At 41.7% G+C, this 21,407-nt stretch overlaps 1 protein-coding gene across 1 annotated transcript in view; it reads right to left on the reverse strand.

The window, feature by feature from the left end:
• Positions 1-1,569: 1,569 nt before the first annotated feature.
• Positions 1,570-21,407, reverse strand: part of PTPRJ (protein tyrosine phosphatase receptor type J) — a 71,989-nt gene continuing 52,151 nt past the window's right edge. Inside the window, exons 6-24 of the mRNA XM_027737232.2 lie at positions 19,704-19,970; positions 18,847-19,113; positions 16,006-16,272; positions 14,832-15,098; positions 13,329-13,622; positions 12,948-13,079; positions 10,137-10,347; positions 9,868-9,983; positions 9,203-9,290; positions 7,955-7,996; positions 7,116-7,124; positions 6,934-7,021; positions 5,750-5,840; positions 4,858-4,931; positions 4,573-4,707; positions 4,056-4,175; positions 3,519-3,679; positions 2,912-3,047; positions 1,570-2,206 (exon numbers count right to left, since the gene is read on the reverse strand). Of these exons, the coding sequence (XP_027593033.2) occupies positions 2,048-2,206; positions 2,912-3,047; positions 3,519-3,679; positions 4,056-4,175; positions 4,573-4,707; positions 4,858-4,931; positions 5,750-5,840; positions 6,934-7,021; positions 7,116-7,124; positions 7,955-7,996; positions 9,203-9,290; positions 9,868-9,983; positions 10,137-10,347; positions 12,948-13,079; positions 13,329-13,622; positions 14,832-15,098; positions 16,006-16,272; positions 18,847-19,113; positions 19,704-19,970 (2,924 nt within the window). The 3' untranslated portion in view covers positions 1,570-2,047. The remainder of the gene's footprint in view (positions 2,207-2,911; positions 3,048-3,518; positions 3,680-4,055; positions 4,176-4,572; positions 4,708-4,857; positions 4,932-5,749; positions 5,841-6,933; positions 7,022-7,115; positions 7,125-7,954; positions 7,997-9,202; positions 9,291-9,867; positions 9,984-10,136; positions 10,348-12,947; positions 13,080-13,328; positions 13,623-14,831; positions 15,099-16,005; positions 16,273-18,846; positions 19,114-19,703; positions 19,971-21,407) is intronic.

Consider the following 21,407-nt stretch of genomic DNA (forward strand, 5'->3'; position numbering starts at 1 on the left):
TTCGGAAGAATATGGGCCCACTTTGTGGACAGCCAGTTTGGATGGAGCTGGCAGGATCATTAGTTTTTTTGTTTTGTTGTGTTTTTTTTTTTAAAGTATTTCAGAGAAAGAGAGAAAAAAAATATATTCAAGTGGCTGCTAAAAAAAAATATATATATATAACAAATTTAACCAAAATAAACAAAACTCCAAAAACCACCAACCAAAAGCTGAACTGCACTGTGGCCTGTTCTCCAGTTTTGCTCACACAGCACACCACAGTTTCACACCAGGTTGTAAAGAATTCCTCAGGATATTCATAAAGTTACAGTTGTGCACCAGGAATTCCTACATTTTCCTTCAGCGGACATTGGATCCTGTGAGGTTGTCAGGTTCCACTGTAAAGCCACATACACTCTTAGCATCTGCAGTTTTTTCTGACAAGTCTTCTAAAACAAAGAAAAAAACCCCCAAAACAACAAAAAAGCAGCAGAATTCCAGGGACTCTGGTTATTAAACCTTCATAAGATTTTTCATCACTTTATAGCTATTCTATAGCATTATTCATGAACTTCATATTCATCTGCAATGCAACCAGTGCAATGATCCAAAGACCAAAAAACACACCCTCCCCCCACCCCAAGCTACTTAAGTCCTTCATTGGTAATGCCTTCCTAAGTCTAACAGTTATGTACCAGCAAAATAAATCCAATCTGATCCTCGACTTGTGAAATCAACAACTGGAGGATTTCTGCTTGCTTGTTCTGTTTCTAAAAGGACCAGCTAAAACAACAGCAGCAGTACATTGCAAGTAATTATAAAACAATTACACTGGATCAATGAGATGCAGGCAGGTAAGACATGTCTCAGTTTTGAATGGCTAAAACAACCGAGAAATTTGTCTTTACAGCAGAATTTTGTACAATGTGTTTTGGTAGAAACAGTAAAGCCAGTCAATCATTTGGGAGTGCTTGAACACTTGGAACCTTAGTTTCAACATTTTCACAGATTTATATATTTGAGGAAAAACAACAACAATGATAAAAAGACACCAACCTGAGAAAAACTCTATTAGAATAGAGTGAGCATTATTCAGTAAATCATATATTGCACCTTTAAATAAATCATTATAAATTGTATAAAAACAGAAATATCAGCCAGGAACAGGGAGGAGCTATTCTGTCCTTCATACACACCCACACACACCCCCTTGCACACACATTCACAGATTCACTTTCTCTGGTTTTTTTCTACAGTTAAAGCTCGGAGTGACAGACCACACTCCTTTTCCTCTGGCAGAGGCACCAAAACATTAAGGCAGGGGATATTTGTGGTGAAATGCAAAAACAAAGCTCACCTCCAAACTTCTGGAGGGTCCTGCCAACAGTGCAACTACAGTTAAGTTTGACATAAGCCTTATTTAAAAATCTGTGTTCTCATTAAGAGTTTCATACAAAAATAGAATCTCTGCTGTTTTCTTTTTTTTCTAGAGTAGCAACTAGAAAAGGCACAATTTCCAAGTATAAATGTCCATTTGAAGGAGTCGTTTGTACTCCTTTTTTAAATAAAAAGGAACACAGAAAAAATAGATCACAGAGGCACATATCTATTAACTAAGTAACCAGATACAGTAGATAAAATATGTTCCTGAAACTTATAATTAAATATATTAAAACAGCTCACAAGCCTGGTGTCTGTAAATGAAATCATACAAAATTGTAATAAAAAGCTTGTGTTATTATTTTAATATTTAAATTCTAGTTCACTGTTCATACTGCAAATGCTATTTCACCTATCAGTACTGTTAAATTCCTAAGAAAAAAAAGCAAGATTCCTCTGTTAACTTCAAATAGTTTTGCTTGTGTTGTGTTGGTTTTTTCTTCTTAACATCAACCTGTAGCTCCTGCCAGCATTGTGTTTTCCCTCCTGTAGATCACTTCTTTGAATGCAGACAGAACTGCAGAAGCCAGACACGAGACACTGCACACAATCCCAGAAAACATGAGTAGAACACCTCCCTTTCCTATGGGCAGGTACCATCTCCTGGAGAAACTGCATTCCTGCTGGACTATGCGTGGTAGCCATTGGCCTTCCCAAAGCCTGGCCCAGGTGTGAAATTTTCATAGATTGCCATTGCTGTCATGTTTTGGTAAATAAGATCAGTTTTCTTCTCCCTCTGGGATCTAATAATATCCATAACACACTGGTTTAGGAAGACGTACTGGTCCTGACAGGAGAAAAAGAGAAGGTAATGCATTTCTAGAAAACGTCTGATTTTCAAATTAATTCTGCTTCTGAATGTAGGTTTTGGCACTGCACTGAATGTTATCACAGAGTATGTTTTAGAACTTGTGTGCGTAGTTCATAGAAAATAGAGCTGGAAGGGATGTCATGATGTCATCTGACCAACACCCCCATATAAAACTAGGATCAAGTTTACTGTCAGGCCTAATGCCCTCCTAAAAGACTTTCACAATGGAGATTTTACAGCCTTTTTCAAATCAGCTTGAGTTAATCCACACACCTTTTTGGATCAAAGAGATAATTTCAGCAGGAACACTTGTATTCCTGCAGAACACAAAAGAAGAGATGCACATCGAGACCACCTGACTCAAGATAATTCTGGCTCACAGCTAAAGGATAAAACCCACATGGGTAAGACAAGCTGCACAAAAGTCTGCTTTCGGATTTGGCTCTTTCCAGCTGCAAATGCCAGTCCTACAAACTACTCTTGCTTGGATGTACGGTGGCCCCTGGCTGCAACTACTTCTGTGGGAAGAGATGGAGCAGGAAGGAGGGAAGTTAAATAAAGAACAATTTTAACTCCTTAATATCTTATTTTCCTGTAGTTCTGAGCTACACCCCGAGTCCATGCTTCCTGAATTATTATGCACACTCGAAAAACGTGCTGCTGGGTCCAAGAGAGCCTCACCTCAGTTTGCACCATTAAAGGCCGGTGCATGCGGAGGTCGTACACCACTCCGTACACATCCACAGTGTTCTCCATCTCCATCTGCTGGATCAGGCGGTCAATGGCGATGAACGTCCCCGTCCTCCCGACACCAGCACTGCAACGACACGGGGAGGCCATTTACTGCTTTCTACCAACCACCTGCTCCCTGCTGGTCTGATGAAAAGCCAGTGAAACCGGTAGGATGCCTCCTATTATTTCAGTGGCACAGGTAATAAAAGTCTTGGCAGCCCAGAGGGGTGGCTCTTACCACCAACAAGAGGAAGGAGGGATATGCTTCTGGGCTTCTCAGCCTTGCACTAGCACAAGATTATATTGAAAAGCACTTGAAAGGACAACTTTTTCAGCTAAGTTTTCCAGGCTAGGAGAGATTCTAATGAAATTTTGTATCACTTACCTTGCTACGTACATATTGCTAGTTTCTGAAGCACAAGGCAAAGGTTTTAATTCCGCCCATGTCTTTCAGCAAAGAAACTTATTTTGTTTTTAATCCCATTGAAAAAAAAAGAATTGATCATAAAAAACCCACAAGATAAAAGCATGTCTAACAGAAACACATTCTTCCTACCTGCAGTGCACCAGAGTAGGAGAGTCAACTGGATTTTGACTGTTGTACTGATGAACGAGGTGTCTGAAGTCGATGAGAAGGTCTGTCGTCTCTGGCACTCCGTGATCCGGCCAGGAGGTGAAATGGAACTGCCGCACCGTGTGGCTCTCTGGTGTGTTGGACTACAGGAATATACATTAAAAAACAAACCAAACCAAACCAACAACAAACTCACAAGACAATGAAAACTGGCTTCAGAGGAGCAACAGTAGGGGCTTCCTGCCATATACACTGGGCCAAGCTCAGCTTCAATAAAGATGCCTGTTACAAAATGTGCAGGGATTTGGATCAATGATATTCCAGTTTCCCTCTTCCTTGCACTACGGTAGGGAATACTTTGAAATAATTTTCTTTTCCTTTAACTTTACTCTGAGCTCGTATCTGCTGCATTGTATTTGCTGATGTGGCTAATTGTTCAGTCCAGCAGATATTAAAAGTATCTGCATACGCACAAGGTTATTTTATATACTAACAACTAACAACCAAGGCAGTACTTACCTTTTCTACAGTGAAGTCCCTTATTGTCCATTCTGGAAGGACGATTTCTGAGACCATTGTCACCATAATGTCACCGTAGGTCTTGGACTGCTTGTCTGGCCAGTACTGCTCACATTTGGTCTAAGAACAGAGTTACAAAGTTAGACACATTACACACGGCAACAAAGCAACTGACTCTTAGTTTTAAATAACACACCACCTGAAGCAGGGCTAGAAAGCATGTCACCCTTCTCAAGGGCTATTCCAGGGCAAAAGAAGCTCTGCCAAAGTCATTCTTTAGAGAGAAGAACCCACCCTTAAAGATAGCAATTCCACAACTCTCCTGAGGCAATCTATTCCAATAGTCAGCAAATATGAAAATGGGAAAAAGCTTAAAAGAAAAGTTGTGCCTATTTAGAAGATAGTCCTCCACCAAGAGGATGGTCGTTAAAAGAAAGCAGTCAGTCTCCAAACTGCTACAAAATTAGAAGGGATCCAGCTGCCTTCAAGAGACAGTTCAGTTTTGATAAAAACATACCCGAGCTTGTTCCATACATTTTGTCAACATAACAATAGAGTAGATATTCTTTTCCCAAATCATTTGCCAGAAGTCATCTATAGTATTGGGTAATGGACCCTGTGCAGCAATAAATGCCTTCTTTGAGTTATAGCCCTAAGAAGAAAAAACCAAAATCAATATATATACACACACAAACGGGCATCAGTGAGACATAAAAACTGATTTTAAACATCATTAAGAGCTGTTAAGCCTACATCAGAAAAACACACATTATATTTCATTTCAGCTAACGAAGCAACTTACAGGTATATAGTTTGCATTAATATAATCACCAGTTCCAGAGCTTTCATTTGAAAGTTTAACACGAGAAATATCATCTGCAGACAGAAAAAATGAGAAGACCATTATGAATTTTAGAACTGGAACCTTTCACCAAAATACTGTTTATCTAATGCATGGTTTCTAAATAAGAGGTGTTTTGGAACAATGTGCGTTTTAAGAATAAGAATAGAACTTCAGGAATCATAACTAGTAGTATTTATATAATGAAAGCCTTCAGAAAAATGAGTGGCCAGGATAAACACTCAGAACAACACTGTTTATTTTATTTTTAAACATGGTACGGTTTTGCCTATTTATATATTTCTAACCCAACAAAAAATTTACTACAGTTTTAATTACCGGATTAAAAAAAAAGTAATTTGTCTCCTGCTGCCATTGCAGCTGATGTTTTTCCTCCAAAGCATCCATAAGTACCCATCACTGTTCACCTTTCAATTCCTTTTTACACTCTGCTACCTTGGGATGCCCACAGGTAGCTTGGCAGTGCTTAAGACTCTCCGTTCATCTGCAAAGCTGGTCTTTTATTTCTTATAGCTCTGCATATACATCTGTCTGTGGTCAACTGTTATCCTTTTTTGTTTTCAACCCGGACTGCAAGTTTCTCACAAATGGAAAGTGAAAGTTATTTAATTAAGGGAAAGTTCTTTAAAGGAGTTTTCTTAAGAAACATCCTTGAGGGAAAACTCTTCCAGGTTTGCTTATACAGTGATTTTGGGAAAGCAGCAGCTCAAATTCAATGCTTTGGAAACCGACAACACTTGAAACCTCTGGGTAGAGCCAGATTAGCCAAATCCAAGGTTTTCACTTAAACATTCGACCAGTAGAAAACGCAAAACCAAAGAGAGTAACTCACATGGTAAGACATTGTTGTATCTATTTTTTCCCCTGTTCTCAGGTAGTTCAGCAGCAAATTTGGGCTGATGAACACCAGCAGACTTGAGTTCCTACAGTAAAAGAAGGATTCATGAGCACCTGGTCTGGGTTTCAGAATCACACAAACACATGACAAACAGATAAAAATACTCCAAACCCTCATGGTCTGTGCTGTAAAAGCAGGCATGTGAAACTGGGATAAATGACAATAAAAATCATCTTATTACAGGGTGGGAGGGTGACAGTGGCAAACCTGATGGAGAAGGGATTAATACAGAATGTAGGAACTGTAGTGTGTTTAAAAACCAGAGATGGGCTTTAAAAGCCTGTTGTGCTAAAACACAACACTGATATCAATGGCACACTAGTTCTGGCCCCAAGGCACTGAACTACTTTGCATAAGCTTTACAGACATCACAGGGAGAAAGGGAGCACATACATAATGAACACACTGAAGGAAGGCAAGGTGGAGCACCAGCCTGTTAAGTACAATCCCAGAAAGAATTTGAAGAATAAAGTCAATTAAAAACTTCGAGGAGATGAGAAAAAAAACCTAATTCTTTAACAGCAGACATGACAACACAGAATCCTTCCTGACACTTCCTTTCTGTCCTTTGTACCTTGGAACAATTGAGCTTTAGCACATTTCACAGAAAAATATTTACGGTCAGTAAGCAAATCATAATTGCTTTTTCTCAGACTGCTCCTCTGAGCTATTCACAGGTGTGGTTTGCAAATCACACCTACACACTGAAGAAGTCAGTGAAATTAGCAAGAGACCTGTCTTGCTGTGTATTAAAAAACCCTCCAAGATGAGAAAAAAGAAGTGTAAAAGTTAAAAATAGCATCCCCCAGGCTAACTCTGCAGTGTTGACTAGGGCAAGGACTCAGGAGGTCCTGTCTCTGGTGACAGCTCTGACCAGCAGGCCATGCTGTAAGCTCACAGGTAGTGGTAGTAATTCAGGACATGAAGTATTTATCATGCACTTCAACTAAATTTGGAGCTGCATAGGGGAAGGGAAGGCTATACATACGGCTTAACAGTCTCTATAATAAAGGATCCTTCTCTTTCCCTTCAGTAAGCCTTGTGTATGCTCCATAGGAAAGCTGATTTGACTTGCCAAAAATATTTGTCATGAAGCTCTCTCCACTGAGGACACATACCTCATACTCTTCTGCAAAACCACAGTTGGAGTCAGCTTGCTGCTTCTTAAAGTAGGACTCAAAGTTCTCCACTTTAATCATTTTTGATCTAAAATGAGAAAAGCCATCTATTAGCAACTGGTATTAGGTCAAGAAACCATGGATTAATTCAGTCAATGTGTTAGAAAGTGTTCTTTACTTACTTCTTGACCCTTCAGGGGAGGGAGGGGGGAAGAAAAAAAGGCTGATTAGACACATGCAGTTGTATTTTTCACTATGTGAATCTAAGAATGAAAGCATGACTGTTAGTTGCAGCCACAAAACTGTGCATTTACAGGGGACAGGGTATCAAGCATAGCACATAACTGCTCTGTTAAACCAAGGAGAGAATAGTACATCCTTCAGGAGAGGAACACTGCAGAAGGTGTCAGTCAGCCACCTACTCCCATTGGATGGGCCCTATTCTCTGGTGTATTTTATGTCAACTATCAAAGTCTACACAGGTGGGATTTCATGGGATGCTCTGGCCATGCCTTTCCATCAGCACAAAAATGGGGGCAAGAACCAACAATGTTGTTCAATTGCACTGCCTGTGACTTTCAATTTATTATGGTTACTCCCCCATGGCCAGCTTTTACAATCACAACATTATCTGAACTAAGGGCTCAGCACACAGTAGTCACAAACAACAGAAAAAATTCAGGTTACAGTGCTCATTTTGCCTACATGCACTTTATCAACAATTTGGTTTGTTCCCTCAATGTGCACGAAACATCAAACATCCTGTTTTTCAAAACCATGTGGAGCAGTTGTGTATCTAATGCTGATTCATGAAGTGAACACAAATCTCTGCAGTGGCTCTAGAAGTCTTGATCAATATGATTATTTTTAGTCTGGAGGCTGAGGTCTTTAAATTCCATGAGGAATTAATACTTCAAAATTCTATATAAAACTGCACAGAAAACAAGTATCTGGGTTCAGAGTAATTATTGCAAATATCACATGATCTCAAAAAACAACATGTGAAAGGATATGGACTTACTTAATTGGAGAAAAGGACACTTCAGTATTTCTTTTATCTTTCCTGTAAGGTGAAAGAAAACAACACATAGGTTCACAGTAGAATTTAATGGAATGCATATGAGATTTCTGATGACAGCTATCTCCTGTGCCTGCTGAGAACAATTTCTTTTAAAGCATCTCATTCTGTGAAAAAAAAAAAACAAATTCCTGAGGCAAACCTTACATCTGGAATAAAAATAAAATACTTCATCCTTTATTGGGTGATGTTGTTCTTTCTGTTGCAATCAGAGTATAAAGCCTGAACATAAAGCACATATTTTGCTGGAATAAGTACATCTGAGGGATCTGCACTGCTAGGTAACATCTCAGGAGAACTGCTACTAATACCAGAATCCCTACAGTAAGTCTTCAACAGTGATGTGTCAGTCATACTGAAAGTGGTTGTTGAATGAAAATAAATGTTCTCATTATTGTACACAGTTATTGGACACAATTTGGAAAACAACAGCAGTTAATCAAACAAACTAAGAAAGCTGGACTAAAGGCCTTACAGTTAACTCTTTAGAAAGGAGGCACTACATGATCAGCAGCAGAAAAAGCCTTTGTGGACTCTTACATCCCAGATTATTTGGAAAACACTGGAAACTGAGAGATCAGCTCAAACCTTAGGCAACCCATCAGCTTCTGGAAATTCCAAAATGGAAGTTTCATGTGACAGGAAGGTAAAAAGGATATTAATGGAAAACTTAAAATCAAACCATATAAGATACAATTACATATGCCTTTTAGCACAATAATTTGTGATGTTTGCTCATTTCTAAGTGAATGACTTCATCAGCATGCCTGAATGGTGAGGCACTAGAACAGGTTGCCCAGAGAAGTTGTGGATGCCCCAACCCTGTCAGTGTTCAATGCCAGGTTGGACAGGGATTTGAGTAACCTGGCCTGGTGGAAGCTGTCCTGCCCATGGCAGGGGGACTGGACATGATCTTTAAGGTCCTTTCCAACCCAAGCCATTCTATGATTCTATTCTATCAATTAAGATTTATTTAGCTCTTCTGAATTTATTAATTTGTAACTATGGGGTTAAACAAAGTGATTTAACAACTGGTTTGATACTTCAATTCTAATCTCTAACATACAAATAACATTTTTAATATAATGTATTTTAAAGCATCATTACAGAGGTGTATAAAACAGAGAAAGATACAGAAGTGAAATACTGGTGCTCCTCAACACAACCACTACAATTATAAATATACATTACCTTCTCCTTCTCCAGAATATGAAACCCCCTATAGCGACTACAGCAAATATGGCCAAAAGGCATCCAATAACCACTCCAGCAATAATGCCTGATAAAAGAGAACAAGTATTACTCATTACTGATCTACTTCTTCAGTAATGATCTAATTCAATCAACATACTACAGCAGAACCTTACAGGTGACAGAGCATGCTCTACTCTACTAAATATCTCGCCTTTACTGTGTCCTTTGGCAGCACCAGTACTGAAACCTCAGTAAGAATAATAAAAAGAAGATGATAAATTAATAAGAAATTGGGATCGAGGGACCAGTATCTGTATTCCAATACACCTGCTTCTAGTTTACCAGAACTGTTGGAACATCAGTTTCTTTTTGCTCCTTGTTGCTATACCAAAGTCTCACTGTGCCATCCAATCCCTTTTAGCATGCCACGAGCAGCACAGTTTTTGGCTACTCCTCCAGTGGAAGTCATACGTGTTAAAAAGGGATCACCTGCAGAACTAGTAAGGTATGACTTTACAGAGTAGTGTCACTGCAAAGCTGGAAACATTTCACACAGAGAAACCAATGGGTGTTTTGATATTATGAAACTTGCCATAATTAAGGAATCTCCACACGCTGTGTATGTGCCAAACCGCCAGTCCTATATTTGACATTAACTATACCTGGATCCTGGGGTAGTAAAACCGGTTCAGAACAGGGTGAAAATGACACATAACTGTCTTCCCCCTCAATCACGTTGGCCATAAAGGTTATATTAGTGAAACCTGCAACACATGCCCTGTTGAAAAGGGAGAAGGAAAAAAAACCAAAAAAAACCAGGTACATTATAGGTTCATTTAACAGTCTTCAGCAAGATCTGTAATCTTTCCATTAGATGATCTTTTAGATTTCCATTGCAGAAAACTTAACAAAACTGATTTGAAATAAATACCTGTATGAAAGAAGTGGAATCAATGGTCCGTTTTCGTAGCCATACATTGTATTTCCCTTGCCTACATTAACGATGTTTTTACCATTCTGAGAATGGAAAGAAGGTGATTCTGCCTGCTCTGTTTCTATGACATACGTAACATAGGTAGTTGTCTTCTTCTTCTTGAAATCTCTGTATGTGTTGTTCAATTTAGACTTCAAAGACTCATAACCTTCAGGAAAAAACAAGGATATATGTGGTATATACATCATCCACTGGTTTTATATCAGTTGGCACAATGGTTGAGATGATCGCATTAACCGCAGTTGACATTACTCCATAAGTATTGCCTGAAATGAAAGGCTAAGTGCAACAGATAATCTCAGAAATCTCTTCTACTGCAGTGCAATCTACTGCACTACCTCCCTATTTCCCTGTGTTACTTGTTTCAATCTGCTTTTGGTTTTACTTCTGCTCCACAGAGCAGAGCTTCTGTGTAAAGGTACATTAGTGGTGGAACGTGGTGCCCCATGGACAAGCTTCACTAGCCAAGTAAGCTATATCAATACATGTTCTATCAACTATCATATGTAGAGACTACAGTGCAAATGGTGTAGAAAAAGTCAATCGGTATTTGGTAACACTGTGCTACCCAAACAGCATCAAGCCTCATTCAGGGTGACACTAAACTTGTCCTGACCTTGTTTCTTGTTCTATCTTACAAGAAGTCTCACGCCTAAACCCTAAGAAATGAAAGAGGTAATTTCTGCCTTTTCTTGACATAGACAAGCAGTGGACAAAATGTTGATCAGAACAGTTTCCTTCCCAGAAGACTAAAACCAGGCTACCACAGTGAGCAGCGACCAACAGGACACCGTTCACAGAACAGCACCACTTCGCAGTATCTGTTATAGAAGATGAATCTTAGAAACTTGAAGCAATCATACAGTTGAGGCACATGTAACCTAAGAGGTAATAAACAAAATCTACCAGTTATCCAACAACTCAAGAGCAAGCAAATGACACAAATATTCAGTGTTGAGGGAGAACGAAGAATCTTGCTCGTTTGACTGAAGTTTGCATACACTGCTCTCTAGTGACTGCCTTTACAAAGCTAAAAGCTCCTTCTAAAAACAGATATAGTATTGAATTCATCTTTAAAAAGGAGAAGCCTTGCGGGAGCTCTGAAAGAGGGAAAAGCTCTAAGTTTTGTAGAGTTGTGTAGAAACAAGGGTTGCTCTGACACCAGTGAGCTGGTGGCTCACTGCCACCAGCAGCAAAGCTCCCATCAACTGTAACTGTGCAGGAACGGGGTGCAAGACAACTCTTCTAAAGCACTAGCTAGACTTCATTAAAAGCAGCTGAGGGTGCAATTAACTAAGTTACCTTGAAATGTGTGTTCAATACTACCTGAGATATGTTTTATGTCCTGTTCTTGTCCGTAGTTTCAAATCCAACAGGAATCCCAGGTTATACCTGCAGCACCTTGTGGATGTCTTGGATATCATCCTAAAACAGACACTATTCCTTACCTAGACAAAGTCCCCTCTATCTATCCTAAAGGCATTGATGTCTGTTTTAGAACAGAGAAACACATCTCAAGAATATTTGTGCTAATTGAACACCATACAGCTGAAGCAATGCTTGGCTGTAAGGTTATTTTCTGCTCCTATCAAAGCACTCACTCTACATTGTAAAGGCAGACAATCTTCCTCCCTTATTTTTCTCCTTCTTGAATACCTTATAATTAAAGAAGAATGCACCAAATCTCATCATGACTAACCAGGACTGGCTGAAAATACAAGCAGAGCTGCACGCAAGAGACTGGCATTCAAACCAGCAACTCTGGGGCAGCTGAGTAGGCATGTGAAAAGTAGGTATTTTCTGCACTGATATGATATATATACATATACCTATAACAGTAGTACAGAAAATTCCTATTTATATTATATATATGTACACACACACACAAACGTTTCTTGGACATGTATTATATGGAAAAATCATAGAAAAAAGATCTATGGTCAAAATTCTGCAAGATGAATTTCCAGTGTTATAACAAAGGATAAGCATGAATGTCAAATCCTACTTGGCAGAAAATATCTTCATCAGGTGCTTTATTCCTTCACTGCACTGGCAGAAATGAAAAGTTGTTCAACTGGAAACTACGCTGCAAAGGTAAGTTCCTTAATTTAATGATTCAACACTAGACATTCACCAATTAAAGATATTTCTCAGTTTTGATGTTTTAAAGACACCAGTTTGACAGACCACTCTCTAGTTTTCTGACATTCAACCTCCCACAGCATTAATGCTGTCAATGCTATTCGAGCCTTCCACCTGCATCCCATCTCTCTCAGTTAAAAGTGTTTTAAGTAAAATCAGGAGGAAAGCTCTCTTCTTTTTAAGATCTTACTGCAGACATCTTCCAGCTGAAGAAAGGATGGGGAAAACATTCCAAGTTCCAAAGCTGCTTGTGTCAGCTGCTCTGACAATTATTTGGGGGCACGGGGGCGGGGTGGGGGGGGGGGCGAGGAGAAGAAAGGCTACTACACCATCTTGAGGAAGGGAATCACTGGTAAATCAGTTTGACAACAGCATAGGGGCAGTACATATGAGACCTATGTACGAGGATAAGTCAGGAAATAAAAGACCAACTGAAAATGGGCTTACTGAAAATAAGGAGTGATCTGACAAAGCAAACATGATTTTTGAAAGGTGATTGAAAATACTGAGTCAGCTTTTTCTCTGTCCATTTAACACCTATTTAGAGTCTAAAACAAAATGCCATCTGATAAATTGTTTCACATAGCTAATGTCATAACATCTTACCTTGTTCTGTTGTGATCATTACTGCGTAGGCTTTTAATGGACCATACAATGAATCAAAATCAGAGAATTCAACAGACAATGAGCTGTGACTGACTACCTTGACTGAAGGAGCTTCACTTGGATGAGGTGGGTCTATCAACAAAAATATTTTTTAGCATGTTAAGGACTGATAGAAATTTTCCAAACAAGAAAATTCTGTAATACTGATGCTGTTCATATAATGCATATTTATCGTGCATCACATTAGACTTTGCATTAATGTAGTGTTTTATTCATAATCTGTAGGCTGATAATGTATCATACCAACTCTGGCATTCTACAACCATGAAGTTAATATTTTTGTCCTACAAATATCTTTCATTCTCAAATCTTAATACTTACCAGTAATGCTTGTGTGACACAGTCCGTACACTGGAGAGCTTTCAGAACCATTTGAAACAGTTATGATAGTAACATTATAGGTGGTGAAATAATCTAAAGATTTTGTTTTGAAGGTTTCCTCTGAGCCTTCTCCCATGCAGGGTGGAGCATCTTCTTCATTTTTCCCTGAATTACTTATATTAGATATTATAATTTTGAAGCCAGAGCTGTTACCAGAAGGACATTTCCATTTCAGCATTAGGAAAGGCTGCTTGGCCACTGGTTCACACCAAAATGAATTCACTGAGGCAGGTTCTGCCAAAGAAAAAAGAATAACAAAAAAGAGGAGTAATAAATCTAGTGTTGTCCTTAATAGAAAAAGCTGACTATTTGTATGTTATGTGTATAAGTGTTTGTAAAATTTCAGTTTTCCTTTTCACTTTTAAAAAGTGCCTACACAAGGACTTGTTACCCCATGAGAAAGACAAGTATTTAACACACTAAGTACACAGGCCCATTCTGTGCTCTGTAACTCCTCTACAGACAGGGTTACTGGGAAAACTTGGGCTGAGTATCTGTCAAGATCAGCAACGTTTTCAAAATGATGTTCAACTCTTTAATATACTACACAAAGAACATTCTTAGAGTAGTATGTAGACTGACACTAACTCCCTGTACAACTACATAAAACTCTTAGTGGCCAACAAACAAGAAAACGAATATAAGCTCTGTGCATTAAGAGCATAGCAGGAGCCATCCTTAGAAACAGCAACTACAACATGTCAGTTTGGGTGAGAGTCTTCTAGGACACAATATAAAAACTGCAACCTTATGACCAGATACAAAAAGATATTTAAAAAGTTAATGTAGCAGTAACACTGAGAAGAAAGGTCTCTGTAAACTGAGAGAGGCACAACCATGCTTTGATGTTTCAGACAGACTGAGATAATGAGTTGCCAAGCAGCACTTACAGAGTACCAGCAACTCTCTTAAGTTCATCCCAGAGCCCCTTTGGAAAACCCACTGGGGAGCTCTGGGACACCTCAAAGTGGGACAAAAAAAAGGAAAGGACAAAGTAGCATCTAATCACAAGGGGAATAATAGTCCCAGTGCCTCACATGAGGAACGCAGGCGTAACTCAACCTTCTCCTGCCTGCAGATGAGCTGCACAAAGCAGCGTGGCTGACAGGCACCCAGCACAATGCTGCCCACAGCCCAGCTGCAGCCATGGGCCCCTCCAGAGGCAGAAGTTCCCCAGGCACAATGCACACTCTGTGTGCATCACTCATGCCTCAGGATCTGAGGGCCTCATCCATAGGGAAGAGAGGGCACCAAAACTCCCTACAAACACCAAACACCAAAACCCCCCTTCCACACATTAACATTGCTGACTCTAGGTAGGCTGTGTGCAGCACTTCTGCCTAACCATGTTGTATTTCAACTCTTGGGCAGGTGGGTAGAGCCCTGTGCCCCACAGCAAAACACAGACCACCAGGAACAGGGCTGCAAGAAACTGTGACTTACTTGTATACAGGTCTATGGACCTTCCTTCTCCTTCCGTCTCATTATCAGCCACTACTGCAAATACAGTGAAGCTGTACATTGTCCCAGGAATTAAATCAGTAATTTCTGCTTTGTGGTCAGTGGATGTCACGTTCCTAACAGTCATATCTTCTGTAACCTCTATCCTGTACGTGTAGGAGTGGGAAGCAGCGTCATTCACCTCCCATGTTAAGTTGACAGAAGTCACACCAACATACTCTGCCTTGAGATCAAGAACTGGGCTGGGCTCTGTGAAAGGCAAGACAACAATCTGTCAGCCTGAAAGAACAGCTGCTCATAGGCACGGACAGAAGAAACACAGGCACATCAGTACTTCATTCCCTTCCCACCACTCATGGTTCAGACCGCAGGAGGAGCCCAACAACATCGCCCGGCACTGCGGGAGCCTGCTGCACCAGTGGGCAGCTAAGAGAGAACTGCTGGAAAGTAATCTCGAGTGGCATTCATCTCCCTGGCACTCCAAAGCAGGAGCACAGGTCACCACAATGCCAGCACTCACAGGATTTTCCTTGGGAATTCAGAGATATGGTCAGGAAAGACACAAAGTTGCAGGGGGATTGGTGAAAGGAGATAGTGGTGTATCTGTCCACCTCATAAGGTAGGAATTTCAAACATCACTGAAAGAGGAACAGAGGTGATGGAAGGTGGCAAAGAAGCAGCTTACCTGGGTCATGCCACGAGTGCACTCCTGAGTTAGTGTTGCCTAAAGTTCACTCTCCTGACCCAGCCCAATGGCAGCCACAGGCCCACAAAAGTTCCCCGGGCACAACACATTGTCTCTGTGCGGAAGCCCTTTAAAAGAATGTTCTGAGGCCCTGATCCTCCACGAAGTGAAGGCATCAAAAGTACCCATGCAAATCCCAGGACAGGAAGGAAGTTCATGGGAAGAGTTCGTTGTGTCACAGGCCTTAATGACCAACTTTAACAACTACCATTTCTGAGGTGTTTGTTTCACTTTGTTTTTTAAAAGAAGGCTATATCTCTTCCACACAAACATCTCTCACTGCAAGCAGGCAAAGCACAGCACCTCTGTCTGCAGCAGTATTACATCTTGACCCTCAGGCAGGTGGAAAGAGCCCTGTGCCCCACAGCAAAATACAGACAACTAAGAGGGCTGCAAGAAACTGTGACTTACTTGTATAGATGGGTATGGACCTTCCTTCTCCTTCCGTCTCATTATCAGCCGCTACTGCAAATACAGTGAAGCTGTACATTGTCCCAGGAATTAAATCAGTAATTTCTGCTTTGTGGTCAGTGGATGTCACGTTCCTAGCAGTCATATCTTCTGTAACCTCTATCCTGTACGTGTAGGAGTTGGAAGCAGTGTCATTCACCTCCCATGTTAAGTTGACAGAAGTCACACCAACATACTCTGCCTTGAGATCAAGAACTGGGCTGGGCTCTGTGAAAGGCAAGACAACAATCTGTCAGCCTGCAAGAACAGCTGCTCGAAGGCACAGACAGAAGAAACACAGGCACATCAGTACTTCATTCCCTTCCCACCACTCATGGTTCTAAACACAGGAGCAGCCCAACAACATCTCCAGACACTCCTAGAGGCTTTTGCATCAATAGCTGAGTAACAGGAAAATGAGACAGAGCCATCTCAAGCATGATTCACCTTCCTTTCACAGGCAAAGGCACGAGCAGCACAGGCAATCACTGTGACAGAACTCCCATGGCTTTCCCTGGCAATCCAGAGAGGTAGGCAGGAAGGCGAGAAGAGTGGAGGGGAAAGACAGTGGAGGTGCAACTCCACACAGCAAAAACAAGGAAGATGAAATAGTACAAGAAGAGGAACAGAGGTGATGACCCTGACTCCCTTCTTCTCCAATCCTCACGCCCTGCACTTCACTCTCATAGCAGAGAGAACATCTCCAAAACCCCTCTTCCAGCACCCTATTCTCTGCACATCTTCAATAGAGGGTAACTAGCCCTTACAGACAGACCAGCACAGGTGAAACTTTTGTGTATTGACTGCATGGATATTTCAGAAAAACACAAACGACAACAGTCATCTGTTTTCTTTCAAATGCACTCTGAGGAATGACCAGGCTGGGCTACTACCTTGGAGGCCAGCTCCAAAATGGTTCCTCAAACACCATACATCAAGACTTTTGATACTTAACATGGCAAGGGGCTGGATGGCAAAAGGAGTTCTCCTGAACTAGCACTGCCTGAATCTCACTCTCCCGGCTGCAGCCCGATCGCAGCTACAGCCCCCAAATCACTCAAGCTCCCTTGGCACAATATTCTGTGTGTGGGAGCCCTTAAAAGGAAAATCTGAGGCCCCTATCCTCTAGGAAATGAATGCAAAGGCCCCTTTCCCAAATTTGGAAGAGATTAGTTATCAGGGAAATGTCTCTCTTCATTGACAGCCTAGGGGCAAAATTCACCAACAGCTTTCCATCAGGGCAACGCTACTTCTACACTTCAACACCTCATGCTTGGAAGATTGGCCATATCCAGCTCCAGGACCAAATCATCACCTCTGCCTGCAGCTGTATTAAATTACAACTCTCAGGCAGGTGGGCAGAGCCCTGTACCCCACAGCAAAATACAGACCACCAGGAACAAGGATGCAAGAAACTGGGACTTACTTGTATAAAGGCCTATGGACCTTCCTTCTCCTTCCGTCTCATTATCAGCCACTACTGCAAATACAGTGAAGCTGTACATTGTCCCAGGAATTAAATCAGTAATTTCTGCTTTGTGGTCAGTGGATGTCACGTTCCTAACAGTCATATCTTCTGCAACCTCTATCCTGTACGTGTAGGAGTGGGAAGCAGTGTCATTCACCTCCCATGTTAAGTTGACAGAAGTCACACCAACATACTCTGCCTTGAGATCAAGAACTGGACTGGGCTCTGTGAAAGGCAAGACAACAGTGTATTAAGACAGAAAAAAAGGAAGAAGAACCACAGCCACATTTCCCTATTCCACATAGAATGAGCATCATTTGTAGCCAAGCAGCACTTCTACAGTACCAACGTCCAGTTTCAGACACTCATGCTGAGCCATCTCTGGAGAAGCCACAGGAGTTCTGGGGGATTTTCTCTTTCAATTCATATGCCAGAATTATTTGTTTCACAGTGTGTTTGCAGACAGAGAAACAGATGGAAATCAGTGAAGGAAGAAGAGTGCAAGCTGATCTTGGTCTGTTAACTCAAAATTAAATAAGTCTTAATCTGAGACCTTCGGCCCAAACTCTCCCCAACATCAGCATAAAGAAATGGGTTGCTTGAGCAGGTGCAACAGTTGACACATTTTGGGAGACTGTGTCTGCAAGCCTGACTCAGCATCAACTCCAGGCAGACAACACTCACCTCAGGCAGCTTAGAAAAGTTTATCTACTCAGTAGCAGCTCCAGGACACACTGCTTCAAATTGCTTTGTAGGGACACTGCCTGTTCCCTTCGTGTCTCTGAGCTACACACAAAAGAAACATTTTTCCATCCCTCTGGTCTGGGAAAAAACCAGCAAGATTGGCACCACACTCAAGAATGTGATCATAAGCAATGGGACAGTCACAGCCCTCAGGAACCTCAGGCCATAGACTTTGCAAAGAGCTCAAAACAATCTTCAAGAACAAAAAGCCTCTGTGACTCTGGCCACCACATCCCTGCATACCACATCTTTTGGTAAAGCTATGATAACCTGCTCCCAGAAGCATTTTAAGGGGTCTATTTGGTCGTCAAGCATCTAAAAGAAGTCACACTGTTGTAGCAGCTGGATCTCTACATAGTCTTGAGCAGCAATGCTGGTGAAACAGCTGATTTACAGGCAACACAAGCAAGCACAGACAATCTCAGGTCTTTCCCCTTTAACCAAAGACCACTTGGCATTCACACACACAGGCACCTGGAGCAAAACAATGTCCCAACCAAGAAATAAAACGAAGATGCAAACACAAGAAAGCAGAGCAATTCGGTACAAATGCCATGTTTACTTGCAACCGAGAGGCACCATTTCCTTACTTGTATACAGGTCTATGGATCTTCCTTCTCCTTCCGTCTCATTATCAGCCACTACTGCAAATACAGTGAAGCTGTACATTGTCCCAGGAATTAAATCAGTAATTTCTGCTTTGCGGTCAGTGGATGTCACGTTCCTAACAGTCATATCTTCTGTAACCTCTATCCTGTACGTGTAGGAGTGGGAAGCAGCGTCATTCACCTCCCATGTTAAGTTGACAGAAGTCACACCAACATACTCTGCCTTGAGATCAAGAACTGGACTGGGCTCTGTGAAAGGCAAGACAACAATCTGTCAGCCTGCAAGAACAGCTGCTCACCAGTACTTTACTCCCTTCCCACCACTCATGGTTCAAAGTGCAGGAGGAGCCCAGCAGTATCACCAGACATTCCTGGAGGCTGCTGCACCAGTAGGCAGCTAAGAGAGAACCGAAGACAAGTCATTCTGAGAGGCATTCATGTCCCTTTGACATTCCAAAGCAGAAGCACAGGTCACCACTGAGCCTCAGTTCCCAGGGCTTCCCTTGAGAATCCAAAAGATGAACAGGAATGGCATGTGTATGGTTGGCAATACAGGGGATTTTGTTCTAGTTGGTTGGTTTTTGGTTCAGTTGTTGTTGTGGCAGATTTTTTGTTTCAGGGTGGGTGCATTAGAGGAATTTTGGCGTTTAAATAAAGAAACAAATAAATAAATAAATAAATCAGGATTATGTTTCCTCTACACATTAACCTTTCTTCTTAGTATTCAACCCAGGTAAGATTTGTATTAACTTTTGACCCTCAGGCAGGTGGAAAGAGCCACGTGTCCCACAGCAAAATACAGATAACTAAGAAGAGGGCTGCAAGAAGCAGTGACTTACTTGTATACAGGTCTATGGACCTTCCTTCTCCTTCCGTCTCATTATCAGCCACTACTGCAAATACAGTGAAGCTGTACATTGTCCCAGGAATTAAATCAGTAATTTCTGCTTTGTGGTCAGTGGATGTCACGTTCCTAACAGTCATATCTTCTGTAACCTCTATCCTGTACGTGTAGGAGTTGGAAGCAGTGTCATTCACCTTCCATGTCAAGTTGACAGAAGTCACACCAACATATTCTGCCTTGAGATCAAGAACTGGGCTGGGCTCTGTGAAAGGCAAGACAACAATCTGTCAGCCTGAAAGAACAGCTGCTCACAGGCACGGACAGAAGAAACACAGGCACATCAGTACTTCATTCCCTTCCCACCACTCATGGTTCAGAGTGCAGGAGCAGCCCAACAACATCGCCAGGCACTGCTGGAGCCTGCTGCACCAGTGGGCAGCTAAGAGAGAACTGAAGACAAGTCATTCTGAGTGGCATTCATTTCCCTTTGACACCCCAAAACATAAGCACAGAACTCCCAAGGCTTCCCTGGGGAATCCAGAGAAATGGATAAGAAAATAATAGAGTAGACTGGAATATTCTAGTTGGAAGGGTCCTGCAACTATCATCTAGTCCAACTGCCTGACCACTTTATGCCTCACCAAAAGGTAAAGTATATTATTAAGAGTATTGTGCAAATGTCTCAAACATAGATGGGCTTGGGGCATTGACCACCCCTCTAGGAAGCCTATTCCAGTGTTTGACAACCCTCTCAGTAAAGAAATGCTTCCTAATATCAAGCCTAAACCTCCCCTGAGGCAGCTCTGAACTATTCCCACATATCCTACCACTGGATACCAAGGAATAGAAATCAGTATCTCTCTCTCTCCACTTCCCTTCCTCAGGAAGTTGAGGAGAGCAATGAGGTCACCCCTCAGCCTAGCCCTCGGCTCCTCTCAGGACATGACTTCCAGCCCTTTCACCAGCTTTGCTGCCCTCCTCTGCAGGTATTCAAGGACCTTCACATCCTTGTGTTTGGCCCACAAAACTGCACCCAGTACACAGGGTGAGGCTGCACCAACACTGAACACAGCAGGATAATTACTTATTTTGATGGGCTGATTCTACCACATTTGATGCACCCCGGGAGGGGGTTTGCCCTCCCGGCTGCCAGGGCACACACTGCTGACTGCTACTGAGCTTCTGTCAACCAGTTTCCCCAGATCCCTTTCTGCAGAGCTGCTCTCCAGCTACCCCTCCTCCAATTTACACTTCTGTTCAGTATTACTCTGTCACAGCTGCAAAATGTGGCATTTGGTCTTGTTACATTTCCTCCCACTAATCATTGCCCAATGCTCCAATCTACCTAGATCTCTCTCCGAGGCTTCCTGTCCCTCAGGAGTCAACAGCACCTCCCAGTTTGGTATCATCAGCTAACTTACTAATGGTGCATTCAACTCCTGCATCCATGTAATTGATAAATAAATTGAACAGCTCAAGGATTGAGCCCTGAGGAATAGCACTGGTCACCAGTCAGACACGGCTCCATTCACTAGTACCTAGTGAGCTCTGCCCTTCAGCCACTTCTTCACGCAGCACACCATGAAATCCCTCATCCCACAGCTGGACAACTCGTCCAGAAGGATGCTGTGACGGGCAGTACCAAAAACCTACAGAAAAACTACATCCACTACCTTCCCTTCACCCACTGGGTGGGTGA

This window comes from Pipra filicauda, unplaced genomic scaffold (assembly GCF_003945595.2).
Source record: "Pipra filicauda isolate LSUMZ 115617 unplaced genomic scaffold, ASM394559v2 scaffold26_size5592650_pilon, whole genome shotgun sequence".
NCBI classification, from domain to species: Eukaryota; Metazoa; Chordata; class Aves; order Passeriformes; family Pipridae; genus Pipra; species Pipra filicauda.